Source organism: Siniperca chuatsi, linkage group LG14 (assembly GCF_020085105.1).
Source record: "Siniperca chuatsi isolate FFG_IHB_CAS linkage group LG14, ASM2008510v1, whole genome shotgun sequence".
Taxonomy (NCBI): Eukaryota; Metazoa; Chordata; class Actinopteri; order Centrarchiformes; family Sinipercidae; genus Siniperca; species Siniperca chuatsi.
Genome location: NC_058055.1, coordinates 20,875,822 through 20,894,731, shown reverse-complemented (window position 1 = coordinate 20,894,731; position 18,910 = coordinate 20,875,822). Strand labels below are relative to the sequence as shown.

General features: G+C 39.0%; 1 protein-coding gene across 4 annotated transcripts in view; it reads right to left on the bottom strand.

Annotated features, from left to right (window-relative positions):
* jade2 (jade family PHD finger 2) overlaps window positions 1–18,910 on the bottom strand; it is a 196,798-nt gene that overhangs the window by 91,834 nt on the left and 86,054 nt on the right. For all 4 annotated transcript variants that reach the window (XM_044222722.1, XM_044222723.1, XM_044222721.1 and 1 more), the window contains one exon: window positions 1,837–1,991. In XM_044222722.1, coding sequence (XP_044078657.1) covers window positions 1,837–1,991 — 155 coding nt within the window. The remainder of the gene's footprint in view (window positions 1–1,836; window positions 1,992–18,910) is intronic.

The following is an 18,910-nucleotide window of genomic DNA, read 5'->3' as shown; positions in this document are numbered from 1 at the left end:
CACACACACACACACACACACACACACACACACACAGGAGGGAGGGAAGCAACGCCACTGTTCACACATATTTGAGTGTGTGTGTATGTGTCTGCACTGTGCACTGTGTGTGTTTGTGTACTTTCAGTGTATTTACTTTATATTTATCTTCTGTGCATGTGTTTCTGTGTTTGTACATGTGACAGCTGTGTGCACATGCAGATACACATTTATCACTGTGTGTATGTGCTCATGACTGCACTTAACTGTCTGAAAGCAACACAGCATCCAACAAGCGCACAAACACACACAATAGACAGACATTTTTTTCTCTACTTTTCAGTAAGTTCTACTGCTTTTATTCTGCACATTGTCCATGCATTCTGTGCCTTCATGTACTTTTCTAATTTTATTTAACTTAGTATAATGAATGCATTATAATGCTATGAAGCCTGAAGTGTTTTCTCTATTACTACTGACAGACTGTATTTTTTCCAGAGTTTTGTGCTGCTGTAATGGCCTAGGTTTCTGCAAGAAATCAAGTTTCCTCTTAGCTGAATAATCTGAAAATCTAATTAACCCCATCTATAAACCCAACAGGAAAAGTGTTTAAATAACCAAAATCACAGCACGTCTAGTATCAACACTCCTCCAAGTACCCATTCTGAATTCACGCACTCGTATACAGTAAGTGGAGGACTGAGATAGAAAATGCTAAATCATCCCATCATGAGTCCAGAGCCGTATAACCTCGCCTAAAAGAACCAATCAACCATCTGTTTGTTTGGTCTAGTATTGAAGGTTATGAGAAACAACCCGGTTCTGCTCCAGGAAGAGCCAGTGTGTGTGTGTGTGTGTGTTTGATTTAAGGAGAAAGTGTCCCAGAAATAAGGCCTGAAACCCCAGCGGGGATTTATAAACACAATTACTACTCTTTATCTGAAAGGAGCTGATCAGATATCAAATAAAATGGTGGAGATGGGAGAGATGCTCGGGGTCAGCAGTTGTCACCATGGCAAAATGGAGGATGTAGCAAAGCAGAGAAGAGAAAAAGTGACAGAAAACTGTAGAAGAAGAGGAACAGAGAAGATAGAGGAAACAAGTGATGATAAAGGAAGAGAGGAGGGAATAACAAGAGTGAGGAAAAGGGAAGAAAGAAAAGAGGAGTACAGTATATACAGAGCGTCTCAGAAGCCAAATTTTGAGACCTTTTAAAATGTGACTTAGAGTTGAATTTTAAATTTCAGAGAAACAGTTGAAAAAGTTTATTTTAAATGAACATACTGTATCTAATAAAGGTTATGTGACTATAAATGGGCAGGTGTGGTATGTGTGTGTGTGTGGGGGGGGTGTTACCCCAACTAAACAGTGCTCAAACAACTAGTCAATTAATTTTTAGTCAACTGACATCATGCAAAACATCGCTGGTTCCAGCTCCTAAAATGTGAGGATTTGCTGCTTTTCTCGGTTTCGTATCATTGTTTCACTTGTTTTCTGACATTTTAAAAGACTAAACAATTAATGGATTAATCAAAAAATTTAAATATTATTTAGCTTCAGCCATACCCAGGAATATGAATTTCACACACACACACACACACACACACACAATACAGTGTGAGATGTGTCTTTTAAGCCCATGTAACTCTGGCACAGCACTTAAAACCATATTCGATGACTTTGGAAAGTCTTTTGACATGATGCAGGTGGCGGTAATGATCAACTACAAACATTATCTCAGATTTTATTGTGGTCCTACATTTACACAGGTTTAGGGATGAGTATTTTTTCTGTTCAATGTCAAAATGTTTTCTGGCTATTATTATCAAATTAGGCAGCAGGTCAGTTTGCACTCACCCATCTGTCTGAACTCGTAGTTGACCAGCTCCAGCCAGGCAACATCCAGGTCATCGAGGTCATAGCAGCTGTAGCGCTGGGTGGGTGGAGGCTGGCTGTGGCTCCCCCTCTCCTGCCTGTTGTTGGACAGACCGCCTGACGACTCCAGTGGCAACCTGGAACAAAAACAAAGATACACGCAGAGAGTTCATCATGTGGTCTGGAAACACAACAAAACTTGTTTTAACATCTTATAAAATTTGCTCAATGTTTGGTTCCAACCATGGAGCCACAGTTTGTCTTACAAAATGACTGACAAAAGAAAGTAAATAAAACTAATTATTGAACCAGTTAATGGGTAATAATACCAACTCTTGATTGACAAATTAAGCAGTAACATACAACATGGAGTGCTGTGGTTTCTGGCACCTGTGGGCTGTGGTCGTGTATCAGCACACTGTTAACACTTGTCCAAATACAGCACAACTTGTTATTGCTTAATGCCACATTTACACCATTTACAGCTGCATCAAACACAAAAGTGAAGACAGAAGCTTTGGATTTTATTTTAGCTGCACAAGCAGTTTTATTTTGATCTTCTGTCCTTTAAGGGATACTGAATAAACACCTGGAGGGATTTTTTTCAGCATAATGGTATAATGGATGAATTATTATTATCCCTCTCCAGGAACTCAGTTTAATTATGTTTATACATCATCATTCAATTGCCACCTACTATTACAGACCCTTGTTTCAGTGTTTACAGTGGTAATTTAGTCCTCAATCATACAGAGTTTATGACATTTTATCCTCCAAAAACTGCACAGACACGTGTATATCCATGCTGTGTGACAAACAACGAAATCCTGCACACAAGAGGAATTATCAGGTCGCCTTTCTCATACAGTGTTTCTGTTCCATACATTTAAGCGGCCCACCGCTCCAAAATTATTGACGCCGCTGCTTCAGAATTTTCTGAAATGTCATGATGTCACAATTACACGACTCTGCGGAGCTGTCCACTCCACTCAACTCAACCGAACAGTCATCCGTTCTCTCTCCACTTTGAGGATGAGCAACTGGAACAGTGACAGGACGTCGATCACTTGCAAAGTTACGACAACCAAAAAAACAACAGTGTGAGTACAGCATTCTCCGCAGGCAGAGTGACAAACAGGGCAGAGCAGAGTCGGACTGGCCATCGGGAGCAACGGGAGAAATCCCGGTGGGCCGGTCGCTATGAGGGCCGCTTGAGCAGTCCATTATACAAAAACAAGAGCGAAAGAGATACATCGTTGGCCCACTTTGATTATGCACCAGCTCACATCCTCAAGATCCTCAATACCAGTTCAACTGTCAGTCACGGTTCTGTAGCTGAAGCCAAAAGGGATAAGCAAGGTTTGGGTTTGGCTAGCTGGCAATTTAGCTGTATCGGGTGCCTTTTGTTGAAACACGTTCAACCTTTCATAAAGTTGATGTGCTCGTCACTGTCACTTTTCGTGAACCGACCAATCACAGCCAGGATGGGGCGGGACATTAACAAAAGGTGAAACGTGCTACAGTAAACTTACAAAATGTTGAATTCATTGTTAAGTATGAATGGTTATGATTACTGACAAGTTAGTATTTAACATAACAAATTAGAGATTAACTACCAAGGTACAACAAAACCCCTTCCCCCCGCTGCTGAAAAGAATCCTTGAGGAAACACTGTCATGTCTGGGGCTCTTCCTTACAATCAGGTCTTGACCTCAAGGTCCAGAAAGACTGAATCAGAGTTTGATGGAAAGAAAAAAGGGGAAAAAAGAAAGAAAAAGCTACTGAAACAATGACAAATTAAGTGGTTGTAGGCAGCCGTGACAGGAAGCTCCTCCAGGCAGTGTCTGGTCTCCGGAGCCTCAGGGCTGAATGTCTCTCTGTCAACAACAGCAGGAAATGGGGTCAGGAACTCTGCTCGACCCACTGGGAACCAATAAAGACTCAAACGCGCTCATACATTTGTGCATACACGCATACAGGGCCGCATAAAACATCTGGACACTCTAAGAGCTAATAGATACATATATAGAGAGAAAAATGCAAAAAAAAGGCAGATACGCACTAAACAAGCACATGCCATCAGGCAGGGAGACACCACACCCGAGTAATCAGAGCTCACACACACACACCATTTGTCCAAAACAGCTCTGTGTTTTGCATAGTAACACACACACCCCTATGATTCACACGCTCGCCTGGTGAAGTCGTGACCTTTGTGTGAAAAGTGCATCAGTGATCAAAACAAAAAAAAAAACAACCTTTAGCTCTCTGTTTAGCTCCCGTCTTCAACGCCTCATTATCATACTGCTCAGTTATTATCATCATCCTCCGTCACTGCCATCGCCCTCACATCAAGCAGCACTGTGATCATCATCATCCTCATCATTATCCTCCCCATTATCATCACCACCACTGCCGTCATCATAACAACAGCTGCCACAATTTAATTCAGTAATCTTCACTAAAATGACATTTCACATGTGTTGCCAGCACAGTTACAATATGAAGTGAAATTAACAAAAACAATTAAATAATTAATTTTCATAATAATAGTTATTAATAGACGAAAACAGGTGAATAATAAAATCTATATAAGATATCATTGAAATAAACACTAAACCAGTGTGGGAGTTATTCTAGTATACTATAAAATATGTAAATAGGTGTAATTATACAATATTACACAATAAAACATCTAATTGTCTACACCGTAAAAAGAAAAGTCAGTCATTTCCCTTGCCACCCTTCTTCCTTTTTACTTAATACTTAATTCCAACAATACTCATCCCTCCTATTTTTGCATCCTTTAATTATCTTTCCTCATTTCTCTCATCATCACCTCCTCACCTCCCTATCTTCCCTCCTTTTTTTCATACCCTCTTCCTTTTACTTTTGTCATTTTCTCCTCTCCTCATCTTACATACTTCATCCCTCATCTCTTCCTGTCTCCCACTTTCACTTCTACCTTCTCATTCTGCTTTCTTAGATGTTTGTCTAATAATGAACGCATGTAAATCTCTCTGTGAACAAGCAAAACATTGCCCTGCATATGTACACACATACAGTATGGATTACTCTTTCTGTGGCTTTTTTCCCCCCCAGTGTGCATCAGTAATCAACAGCATTTCCACTGCTGATACTGCATCCATTAATCTAATAAAAAGCACAGATCTGATCCATTTTTGTCTGCGAATGGCCAATTTAGACAAGCAGTGCAGGATCAATGGAGGCAAATGTGTAACCGTTAATAAATCCAAAATGCTACTATATTTCTGTGAGGACAAAATGGCAGAAAATTGAACCCTGTTTTGGCCTGGTATCAGACTGATATCTGATACTGGACAAAGAGGCCTGACCAGTCAACTGGCAGGGAAGAAAGGAGAGAAAAGAGAGAGACAAAGACACACAAGAGACACACACATTCACAGAGAGAATAGGTTTCATACTGGAGACACTGGGCTGGTTGTTTCTGTTATGTAACGTTAAAAGCAACTTCAGTGTCTTATTACATTGGTGGGTGGTGTTATTGCATTATTCAAGGATAAGGCTGGCATTATTCCATAGTTTTTGTTGTTGTCAACAGATCCCATGAAAAGATCAAAGTGTGTCCTCTCATTTAAAAAGACTAAATAATTTCCTAAAACAACTGGGCACTGTACTTTTTAGGAAACGTTATGCAAGCGAGAGTAAATAGTGCACATATTGGGAACAATTAAACCTGCAGATTAATACACATGTGCTTCTCTGAGTATTGACAGCAGGAAAAATAAACTACAGTGACTATGTTCATGGTAATGAAGGACCATGTTACCCTTTGCATCAGTGTGGCTCATTTATGTGTTTTAATATTTTTTTGACAACAATTGAGCTCTATGGCAGAGAGGAATAAGATATATCAGGCTTTGAATACACAGACAATACTTGTTAGTAGGATCAGTTCATTGTTGGTTTTGGTCTTTTCTTAGGGTTTGTTGATAATAAGAAATATGTAGAGTATAATCAGGTAAAAACTGATTGCCAAGTATATAATGTGATATAATGTGATAATGTGATGTCAGTAGTACAATAAACTGAGATGTTATCAGCAGAGTGCTGTTGGAGTTTATGATATTCTAAGCTTTGTTTATTCTAATATGGGTTTTATTACATTTACTTTTATGACTATCGGCTTTGTTTGGCTTCTAGCTATGACTGGCAGTGTTGATTTGCTTTAGCAACATGGGGATGTAAAAAAATAATGAAGTGAAAAGAAGAATAGAAAATGAGGACAAAAACAAGATCATGAAAATAAGACAGGGGAGATAACCAGACAACATTTAGACAGTGAGTAAATGATACCTGTACCAAAACAGAAAACCTACGTAAATTTAGAGCAACAATGAAAGTTGATACCATATCTGAAGTCATCCAGCTAATACCTACATCAATTTGTGAACTTAGACCCTTTCTGTCTTATTGATATCAGCTCAAAAGAGCTGGATCAATCATTCAAAGAGTTTTAAAAGAGACATAAGATCTCTATTAGTTATTGTGAATTTAGTGCTTCTTTCTTCCCTGCCTGTCAAATTTCTAGGTATCATCTCTTGATCACTAGTGTGGTGACATTTAAGGTGAGCTCCTGGTTTGGATGTCAGAGGTACAGTAGGCGAAACACAAGTGAGACATGAAAGGAAAAGCATCATAATAATGTCAAGCCATCCCATCTAACAGGATGTGAGTCAAAGGGGGTCAGAGTACAATGCGTTCTTCCACTGGTAAGTATCGTGTATCCCACACACGCGCACACATGTACACACACACACACAGACCTTGCATAATGTAGGTAAACAAAACCATGTGCAAAAGGTCTCCTGTTTGTCTTAGGCTTTATCATGAATACAAAGGCAGAGATAAAGCGCAGTGTCATCTGTCAATACTGAAGACAATTACAGCTCTCTGTGAAACTGTAAATAGATTTTCTGTTTTTTTATGAGGTTAAGACCGAAACCTGAGAAATATGTATGAGCCAAAGAGCTTTAAAAGTATGAACCTAATTTAGATGTTCTTGATTTAGATTAATGCACTTTTACAGATATATCTGTGTAGCTTGAATGTGTGTCAACTTAAAAATAATTTTCAAGCTGTTTGGTTCGGTTTGGTTTACTGACTTCAATGTAATGTATTTATGAAATACAATATTATTAGACTTTGTAGGGAATGGAAGAATAAAGTCTTGGACGTATTTCCATCGTTGTCCCAGGTGTTTTGACCGTCTGTAATGTTTTATTAAAGAGGAGACAGGCATTCCATGTCTGACGTGAGACATATAACATTGGAAAATAGGGTCTAAAAAGTGGAAAATTAAATGATAAAAGCAGACAATTAGTAAAGATTTTTTAAAGAGAAAACAAGGTACAGTAGAAGATATCCTAGACACACACCAAAGCAGATTAAATCTTCAATATATAAAAGATTTCTAAGTATTTCTACTTTTTTATTTAATCAAAGATTTCTAGGTTCAAACCATTATCAGTATATACAGAAAATATTTTTAGCTAATAATAATAATAATAATAATTAAGAAACCTTCAAAATCACTTCTGTTTACATTTGAGGAGTCCTAATGAGGAGAGCAGCAGAGAGGGAATATTTAAGTTTCCTCCTTGGAATCATAACAATACGACAGCTCAGTTTGCTTTGATCTTAATGGTGCATCCCATGAAATATTTATCAGGAGGAACTGCACACCATAGGGCTCTGATTCTTAAAACAATGAAAACCAAAGTTCCCCCTCCATCCCTCTTCCAGCTCTTAGGCCCAGAGGAGAAGTGTCTTTGGTTTACCACACGGGATGTGCCTCCGGAGAGCAGAGGAGTGCAGAGGAACTGTAAAGTATATTTTGTGGCGTAACACTGCTGAATAGGATGTTATGTGAGCATGGGCAGGGAGGAGAGGTGATTTATATGTTTGTGAGTGTGTGAAAGAGAAAGAAAGAGCTAGAAAGAGAGACCTGGGTCAAATAACTGATGCAAATAATTCATTTTTTTCATAATTGCAATGTCAACAGCCTTCACTTACCAGGTACACAGAAAAAGCAGGCTAAGTATGTAAACTTATTCTTATTTTATGCAAATGTACTATTAAAAATGACTTGGCTTAGTTACATATGACATATGATCACCCGCAATTTAGAAATGAAGCTTCTAGTCATATTTTGTCCACCACCTCACTCATATCAGTAAGGATAGACGAAATATTGGAGAACACCTCTCGGTATATAATTAAAAAACCGAACATTTAACTTTCATGAAAATAGGATTTATTGCAGGACTGTAGTATCAGACTGCATTAGTTTTAGCTAGGTGTACGTACTAAAGTGGCAACTGAGTGTATATCACCCTGCATTTGAGTGAAATTGTGAATGAAAGGACAATGCATGCAGCAGGAGCAGAGAGAGCTATATAGCTTGATTTAAAAGAGGCTGATAAAAAGAAAGAGGGTAAGAAAAAGTCAGCCAAGCCTTTTTCTCTTTCCTCACTCCCATATGTTTCTCACCACTGTGTAAATCTCACTTTCCTCGTCAATAATAATCTCCTCTCAAGGAGGGATGAAGTGGATGGTGTTTACATAAGACATTTCCAGTGTGGGCAGAGCGACAGTGGCTGAGCTCAGCTCTCAGTCTGACTCTCTGCCCACACAGGACATCTAGTTTAAACAGACATCAACTCCTGACAGATCACTCATGAAGAGCAGGAAGTCCTTCTAAACGAGGCTGGAAATGTACATGAGGCTAAATGGAAAAAAGGGGAGGGAGAAGGGCTTGGATGACAGAAAGTAAGAGACAGAAAGGAAGAAGTACAAATAAGTTAGGAAATGAGGGATTAAAGGAGAGAGAAAAGAACTGTAGGATGGAAGAAATACAAGAAATTAAGAAATGATCTAAAGAACAGAAATTGAAGAGAAAATGAAGAGATTCTGACTACTGTTCACATCTACAGTAACATTATCCTTCATTTGCAATTTACAACTACCTTGCTGCCAATTACCTGTCTGAGAGAGAGAGAGAGAGACACTAACAAGAGTTTTTTTTTAACTAACTCAGAGAAATCTTAATTAGCTACAGCCAATAACAGCTGTCATTTCAGCTGGCAATATCTACAACTGCATGCGAAAACTTTCACCTCTTCAAAACCTGCAAAGACAGCTTTGTTAATAATTTGAGCTATAATTTAAATCGGGTTCAGGGTTTCCTACATCGTTTTATAGTGAGGAGAAAGTTAGAATAAATTATTACATTTTTGTGATATAGTATTAGGCTTATTAAGCTTCAGCGAGAACAAGCGGTAGCGCTAAATCACACACCACGTTTTTAACGAGTGAGGCAATTGTTTAACCTTCAGCTAGTAACTACATTGATAACAAGATGAGCATTTGCTTCGCAGTAACTAATCAGAGCAGCACGTCACCATTACGGGAAAAAAGGGAAACTGGGTGGAGACAAACTGCCCAATCAGGTTACAATCAGGCGGGGATGTGTGAGAAAAAAACTCACTGCTGCACTGCAGGTCAAACACCAGGCTGAAGATCACCAGTTAGACATGTTTTACCTAATAGAATCTTCAACGAGTTGAAGTTCTTATTAACCAGCTGGACTGGGTAATAGGAAAGTGAAAGTTGCAGTTCTTGAAATCACAAATTCAGTGTAGGAATGATTAGTCAATCAGGGAGGGGGAGGGGGGACTAAAAGAGGAAAGAAGGAATGATATAATGATACACGTCAATAGAGAAACCCAGGCCTGAGCAAAGGAATTAGAAAGCTAAGGAGGGATGAAGAGAAAATGGAAAAAGCTGGGGGAAAAGAAGAAAAAAAGTTGGAAGAATACAGCTGGTAATAAGATGAGATGGAAGAAAGACAAGGAGGAAGAGAAGGGAGGATAGACAGAACGATGCTCTTTCTCCAGTTCTTCAGTAATTTGATTTTAACTCAAAAAAAGTAGGTGTCAAGTTCAGTTAATTTGAAGTCATCACTTAAAATGTTTTGAACAAGCTGCTCACTTCTTTTGAATTCCCCCAATGCGATACAATATCCTTTTAAACATGTTAAGTGAATGTAAAAGCTGCTAACAAAGCTTTAGTGCAAATTATCGGCACAAGAACAGCACCCCAGCCAGCTGACGAAGAAGAAGAAGTTTCTTTTACTCTCTGTAAAGTCTGAAGACAAAATTCACAGGTCGGTATGCTCCAAAAAACTTGCTAAGGGTGTTACTCCGAATACAAGATTAAACCACTTGTTCAGACATACCATTCTTGTCAGATGCAAACAATCACTTCCCTGTGTGTACACACTGTGTCTGTGTGTGTGTGTGTGTGTGTGTGTGTGTGTGTGTGTGTGTGCGTGTGCGTGCGCGTGCGTGCGTGCGTGCATGTGTGCGTGCGTGCGTGTGTGTGTTTGAAATAATCTCTCATTCTTGAAATACCTCACTGTCACAGTACGGCTGAGAAAACCGGTTATTCCCTTTTCTTCCCTGTAATCCCTCTCTTTTTCCCCCTAGTTTTCACACCAGACTGTGTGTGTGTGTGTGTGTGTGTGTGTGTGTTGTGCCAACAGGCCCTTATCCTTGGCGACCCATACAAACCCCCCTACTCTAAAACACAGTCCCATATCCGCATGCAGACTGGTGCAGGAGAATCAGGCAAGCATCCAGCAGGGCACAGGGTTACCCACCCCAGGGTCCAGGGGCAACCCCATGTGGTGCTGGAGGGTGTGTCTGTCTGCAAAAACAGGGTTAACTACTGACAAAATTGTGTGTGTTACATCTTTCTGTCTGCATACGTTCCTATCTGTCTATCTTTGCATCCCATATCACACTGTCTGTATGACTGTCTGCATATGCAAAGACATATTTAAACCTTAATATAGACTAATCCACTGGCTGACTTATGTGTTGTTCAATTAAATTTTTTTCAATTCAATGGGCTTTATTGGCATGGGATAAAAACAGATGTTAACACTGCCAAAGCAAGTGTGAAATAAACACACACATACATATACACACATACATATATACACATACACACACATACATATACATATATACGCAGACATATACATATGCATATGCATACATATATATACTGCATATAGTCTCTCTCTCTAGAACTAAACAAATTAAACCTCCAATCACTTTTGTTTTTGGCCACTTGGCAGGAGAAACAAGCTGTGCACACAGCGCTGACATATATTGCCTAATAAGTTGATATGGGGAACTTTTAGCTCTGTTTTTTGGTCTCCACCAACTCCAGATGGAAATATCTGACTCTTTAGCTGCTAAATTCTCCACCATGTTCACTAGTCACTCGCTTACTTTGTCTTCCTGCCTGCTTGGTGCTGGACAGGTAGTGTAGTCTTTTTTCTTTTTCTTTTTTTCTTTTTCTCCAAAAACAGCTCCCTGCTGCTGCCTATAATGACTCTATGAGAGTTGTGAAGGATGACCCCTTTCACATACAAGTAGTCATGTGATGCATTGTTAATATAAAAATATTGATTATAGCAGCTTTATATCTGACAGCCAAAGCATGGATGTTTGGGTTAGTCATGGTCAAAAAGGTAGCCTGAGTGAATGTGGAAATTATTCAGTCTCAAAACAGTAAGTGAAATTGGTTATGACAGACTTTGGGGAAAAAATAAAAACACTTTGGATGTGAAACTGCTCTGTAACCCCTGCCAGCACTACTTGCTATCTTATGATTATAAATTAACAACCTTGCAATCCCATTATTTATTGTATTGTAATCAGATGAAATACATCATTTAATAAAAATATGAAAAACATGAAATGCCACTGCAGTAACAATGTCTTGTTTACTTTTGCCTTCAACCCTCGTCCTCAACACTGACACAGGCACATACAAACACACAGGTAGGGTGGAACTGGGCTCAAAGAACCACACAGATGTTAAATTGTTGATGTGCGTACACACAAACACACACACATCCCTGGATTGTTACAGTGTTGCTTTGGAGAAGTGAGTCATCTTCATGTCCTATTTATATGGAAAAAAAACACACAGCAATCACTTTGCACAGAGAGTCATCTTTGTTATATTTATGTGAAATAAATGATGTAACTACATCTCAAACACACAGAAATCATTGTACAGTACAGTGATCCTTGGGAGCAGTGAGTCATCTTCATATCATATTCATGTCAATGAATCAATCATCGCTAGAAACACAAACATCATTTGCACAGTGACCTTTCAAAGATGACTCACCCCTGTGTTGCTTTTATAGCAATCAGCTACACACACACACACACACAGATCATGTAAAGCAGTCTTCGGTCTTACAAAATAACCACCCTTTCCTTTAGAGCGTGACTATCACCGCATATTACTTGCATCAGTTTAAAACCTTTTCTCCTTTTAACGTTGCAGACGCAGAGTAAAGCTGTTATCAAATCAGATCACATGATCACATTAAATGTAACATTAACTACCCCAGTGGGAGAAAAAAACCTTGCAACAAGTAGTGTAGCAGTAGAAGACAGAATAGGTTGTAAATGTTAACTGAAATACATAAATATATGGAAAAATAAGTTTGCTTGGGGGATTAAAAGAGAAGAATAGTTGGTAACTATTACAACTTTTTTCAACAGAAATACCAAGGAGAGGATGTTACAGAGCTGCCCACACTGTTTGACTGACAGTTGATCTCTGGGAGGTGCAGTGTAGAAACACCACAGTAATGAGTGCTGAGCACCAAAGATGGAGATAACATTTTTAAAAATGAGAATCCAGAGAGAGAGAATTTCCATTTTAAGTACGAGCTCATGAATGAAAAATGTGGCTTCATTATAGTTTCTCCTCTCTTTCCGCCTTTCTCTCTCTCTCTCTTTGTCAATGCCACTCACTCTCTCTCTCTCTCTCTCTCTCTCTCTCTCTCCACCTCCTACTCGTTGTGTTTTTGTACATGCTTTAAAATATCTGTCCATCACAACCAGAAATTTCTACCTGCTATCACTGTCAAGTCTATGTCTGTGATAGGACTGCGCAAATGATTTAATATATAGTATAAAAAGATTTTTAAAATCATTCAACCCTATTCTCCGTCGTGGTTGTAAATAGTCCGATACTATGAAGGAAAGTATGGAATACCTACATCCAAGAACAACTTGTCCAGCACTATTGATTTAAAAACTCTTCTATGTGTTTTGTTACTTCCAGGAAGCAGAGTACCCTGCAGATGGAAACACATCTAAAATAAAACAACGGCATAATATTCATTTGAGAGTTAGATGGAAGTTTAGCCAATTATGAGTTACAGTGAAATCTTTACCACTTTACCATACAGTTGATGTCACAAGCAAAGACATAAAATAATACTAGATATAAGGGGTTTTATGTAAAGATTAAGAAGTTACAGTTACAAGAAACAGGTATATTTTAGGTTTAGGGGCATAAAAGGGGTAAAAAGGTACATTTTTATAGTTGGATATCTCTTGAGAGGGGAAAAAATCTGTTTGTGAATGAGTTAAGAAGATTTGTAGCTGTCTAAATAGAATTTGTGAACTTCATAGTTAAATATGGTCTTTTTGAGGACATAAAATTGACCTTTTAGGTCAAAGTTTAAAAGGAATTAATGTCTCGTCCCCTTTACTCATGGGGTTATGGGGATTGTTTTTCAGGGATTCTTTGTACACAGGAAGCCAGTGTCAGTTCGTGTGTTACAGTGAGCTGCCATTTTGTTCTGTGGTTCAGATGCTAGTACAGTCTGCCCGTTGTCATGGATATGACTCAGACTTATTAACACCACTACTCTAAAGCACTGCAGGCTACTGCGCACACACACACACACACACACACGCGCACACAAAACACTACATTTACACAGATACTGCAGAGTGCACAAACCAATACTGAAAGCCACACACACACACACACACACACACACAATTAAAGCTTAAGTTCTCAAGAGTGCACACGCGCAAACACACTCTTAAATAGATGCTGACACAAACACACAAGGGTACAGACACACACACAAAAACACACACACACAACTCTCGGTGTGTCACCCTATTTGCCTTCCCCCTCCCCTCTCAAAACTCCCACAGTTCCTCCACAAACAGTAAAAAAAAGAAGAAACACCAAAACTAACTCCTCCCAGCTCCCTTCTTTCAGTCCTGTCCTCAGAAATGTGCAAACAATGTTAAACAAAAGAGATGAGGCCCTGCAATAACAAGAGGAAAAGAAATGTATGGGGCACTGGAAAGAGAGAGAGGGATGGGGTAGTGTGTTTGTGCCTGGAGCAGGGTTTGGGCAAACAGGGTGGGGGAATGTTTTCATTCATATTTTCCACCCAGTTAGTTGGGAGCCAGAAAGGCCAGAAAGTGAGAGACAGAGACAGTGAAAGGGTCAAGACACTCAGAAAGAGAGGATAAAAAGGGGAAGGAATCCCTTACCAAAGCCATTTAGGTTCAGCTGTCAACATTTGAAACACTACAGGATTAAGTGGTAGTTGAATAAATGTTTCCGACCTGTAGCTACAACCTGGAAATGAGATGAGCAGCAGACGATATTAGGAGTTCATTAAATATGTATGAATCTGACACATTAGAAGAACAGGTGTAACCTACTTACTTCTGCACACCTTACTTTCATGAGACACTTGCACCAAATACTGGAGGTCCAGAGTCAGAACTTTTAGGTTGATAAGCTTAAATTATTGATTTCAATTGAATGAAAGTTTAACTTGGAGATTCCAACCAGTGAAACTGATTTCAGTCGAGAAGAGGCACCACTCTGTTGGTTTTGTTGAACTGCAAAAACACACAGTCCACTCGCAATCGTACCATGGCATTACAAAGTGATGTTTCCTCCTCTCACAAATGATCTTTGGTCAGGTGCAGACACCAGCTTGCATAGTCTATTAACATATTTTTATTTTGTTAAGTTACCCATGTAAGTAAAGTTAATTACCTACAGTAGATATAATCCATGAGAAGCCTGTTACCTGTTTGTTATGAATGTTGTTCTTTGGTAAAAAAAGAGAGAAAGGAAAAGATTAGATTTGTTAGCCTCAGAGACTAGCATTGGCTATTGTAACTGGCTATTGTAACACAACATGCACCTTACAACATGTCTAACATGTCCGTCTCTACTATCAGCAGCTTAAAGTCACATTCGTGCACATGCCCATGCATGCATTGGCGTCATTGCGAGTGTGCAAGATACCAACAAAACTGGGGCCCAACATTGCTCCATAGCTCCTTCAGGGTACCACCTTAAAGTCTGTATAGATTCTAAAGACACTGGAGTGAGTGATCTGGCTGTTTAAAGGGACAAAATTAATCATGGAATTTTTCGGAACACTAAAATCTAAATTCAAATCTCCTGGAAGAAGAAACAGTAACTTCCTCAGCCTGATCATTGGCAGAAAAAAAGTCACTGCCAAGTGCTTGGTTACTGCACAAGCTGTTCAAAAGAAATTAGATTATCACTTTATGCCTTTTTTGGAAACAGACCCCTTTCACTTCAAAAGTTTAAAAGAAAGCAGTGAGAGACAGAAATGCATTAGCACACTCGCTGTGTATGGTGGCCATATGAATTTCAATTGACCTCCCACTGCTTCGGGGGGGGGGACTGTCAGTCTGCGGTGGATTGTCCCTTTAAGAGAGTCACAGGCACTTCCAGGAAAATCAGGAACACATTACTTCACTTTAATGCCATGTGCAAGTTAGCGTAATCAGAGTATGAATATCTACTGAGTGCCCACTTTAATGGCCTTGTCACATTGCAAAATAAGGATCTTAGGGGGAAGAAAATGTCAAAGAATTGGCACTTGATTGTGTAAAGAGTGTATATTTTAGGGCTCCTTGATGTGAACACATTTTGGGAACCAACAGCTTAACAAGCTTTCCACAGTCATCCTGTCCTCGAGGTAGGAGAGGAATGTCACCCAAATGAGCCACAATGTTCCCTATGTTCCTTTTAGGAGGAAACACTAATACCTCTTTATATAAATGATTACACAACGCCCGGCCAGTTCACAAGGAGGGGCGCCGTGTGTGTGTGTGCTGGGGGGTGGGGGGTGTAGCTGGCTGAAACACACACAGACAGACAGACAGTCAAGACAAACACGCACACTCATTCACACAGAAAAACACATGAAAAGGCAGAAAAACAAACACAGACAACCATGCACACAAAAAAAAAACACAGACAGACAGAAACACACAAAATACAGACACAAGTAAACACAAACAAAAGCAACAGTGTGTATACACATACACACAATGAATGGGACAGACACACTGATGGGAGACGCCTTCATTGTGCAGCTCTGTCAACAGAAACTCCTCCCTCATTCAGCTCTCTGTTCTGCAGACACAATGGCTCATTTCAAACCCTCACCTGAAAACATTATTGTTCATGTTAAAATGGCTAGGGGTAGAGGGTGTCTATCTGTACAAATACTGTGTGTTTGCTAGACTTAAAGGCTTATAGATATATAGGCTAGAGAAAAGAGCAATGTATTTTTAAAAAAAACACAAGGTTTGAATTGGTGGGGGCAGGCTGTTATAGGTGCCAGTGAGAAGGTGAACTATGATCCAATCAAGTCAAGTTTGAGTGAATACATCCAGTTTGAAGGCATACAACACTCCACAGCACTTTATAATACTATGAATACTGCTTTTTACAGTTAGTTATGTTGACAATCATTTTACCCTCCATCTTGATGAATGTAAGGTAAATAGTAGAAATACGCTATCCACATTACAAAGGAATCTACCAGGAATGTGCTCTTGCATGTATTTGATCATCATCACATCGCGTTGTGGCAAAAGTCATCTCATTGAAATGGATGAGGGGGTTGTGTTTATTCATGCAGTGCTGATGATCTGAACACAGCCTTAGTCAGCCCTCAAAGTGACCAATAAGCCATTGTATTGGTTTAACCTACTGGTGTTTTCTGATGGCTGATGTTAAGTGTTTTGCTGCCACAGAGGAAATTATTTCCTAACGAGAATAAAGCATCCTGGCTTCTTTATCACAGAAATGAACCAGACAGAGTTCATCTATCACGTGGCAAAGAAATACAATGTCAGGATATTCAAGAGATTTTAACACTAACAGTCAGAAACATCTTTTAGTGCTCCCAAAAGACCGCTTGCAAGAGCTTGACAGGATTATGTGGGAGTAATATGACTGAATAAAGGAGTGCTGATTCAGCCATTATTCAGCTCAAAGTTTTGGCAATAAGGAAACAGCTAAATCTTCTGTTAATTGCTGATACTCCTTGAGATGGTAAATAAAATTAAATTTAAGTATTTTTGATAATTATTTGGTTTTTATTGACTTACTGTGTTTTTTATTTCAATGACAACAAATTTAAAAGATGCTACATAAGAAATATTTCTCCCACTGTTTTATTTTTCTATCCTCAAAGTTGGTATTTAGCCCAAAACAGGTTTTCCAAAGTAGAGGTTGTTTTATAGTTAAAGTCATTTTATATTTGAGTTCAAAAAAGAAATGTGGCTTTATGGAGCCTCCCATCATTCCCCACAACAGAAACTACAGGTCTGTTACATATTAATATTTTATAGCATTTTACAGCTGGACACCACATTTGAAAAAAACATGTTTGATTGTCACATGCTATCTGAGGCTGTGTTAAAGTCCCAAGATCAATGTGAAGATGATGAAAACAAGAAGATTGCCGTGCCACATTTTGACAGCTTTAGCTGCCCTTTGGTTAACTCTGAGATTACTGCCGGGATTTAAAAAATAAATAAATGTGACTCATCATTTAGATTCAATAAAACTGCAGAAAAATATACTGCGGAGCAAATAAATGGTCTGTGGAAAAACATGTTGACAGGCTTTCAGTCTGATAGCACTGCCTGGCCTCTGTTCTTCTGTGTTTATTATCGCAGCGTTTATGAAAATGAGATTGTGTCAGTGCTTATGTAAGTTTCTCTAAAAAAGAATTGCATCTGCAGTCTGGGTCTTTGTGTGTATAGGTGTGTGTGTATGTAAAAGCAAGATCTATTTTGTTTTTGAGGGCTTGGGCCCTCATTACATGCATGAGGAAAATGGCAAATTGTGCTACCATATGTGTGTATGTGTGTGTGCATGTGTTTTGCTTCTGTGCTTTTGTAAGACAGATCAGAGTAAGTGTGTGGGAGTTTTAAAAAGCTCCCTTGAAAGATAAGAGCAGAGAGAAAAGGGAAAAGATAGGAGGCTACAGAGAGAGAGAAAAATGAAAGGAATGTAAAAGGCAGTAAGATGAGGTAGAGATGAAAAAAACAAAAGAGAGACAGTAAAAGGAAAGAAAAAAAGAGAGGTCACAGAGAGAGAAGGTGTTCATTTTGTTTTGGATGATGTCATGAAAGTTACAATCTTTACATGCTCTGTGTGTGTGTGTGTGTGTGTGTGTGTGTGTGTGTGTGTGTGTGTGTGTGTAAATTGCTTTTCACCAGCTGTGGGATAAGGATGAGTCACTTTTCTCCAGGAACAAACGCAATCTACTGTAGTGTGCACATGAAAGATGTGTGTATGTTTATATATATATATATACACACACACAACACTAAGCCCTTCCTACACAGACTTGATAGAAAGGATTACATTTCTCTATGAGGCTTCAATATACAGATACACACACAAACACACACACTCACACACAGGCAGCCTGAGCTGCATTTTCACCTCTTTGACTCAAAATCCATCAGCTACACACTTTCACACCTGTGACCTTCCCAGTATGTAATAGGTTGGGGGTTTGATAGCTTTTTTTCGAATTTGAATCCAGCACTGAATCCGCTTATCAAATTTGGATCCTTTCGAATCCCTTATTGAATCCACTTTGGTTCAGCTTTCAACATTTGCAAACATCCAAGGATTGACCCAAGATCTGTGACCAGCTTTTGTTAGCTGAATAGCCAGAAACACTACAGATGTGGTAGCGTAACCTATGGCTGTAACCCGAAACTGAGACAAGGAGCAGAAGATATTAAATGTTGATTATGAATTTGAATTTATGAATTTGATACATTGAAGTAACAGGTACAGC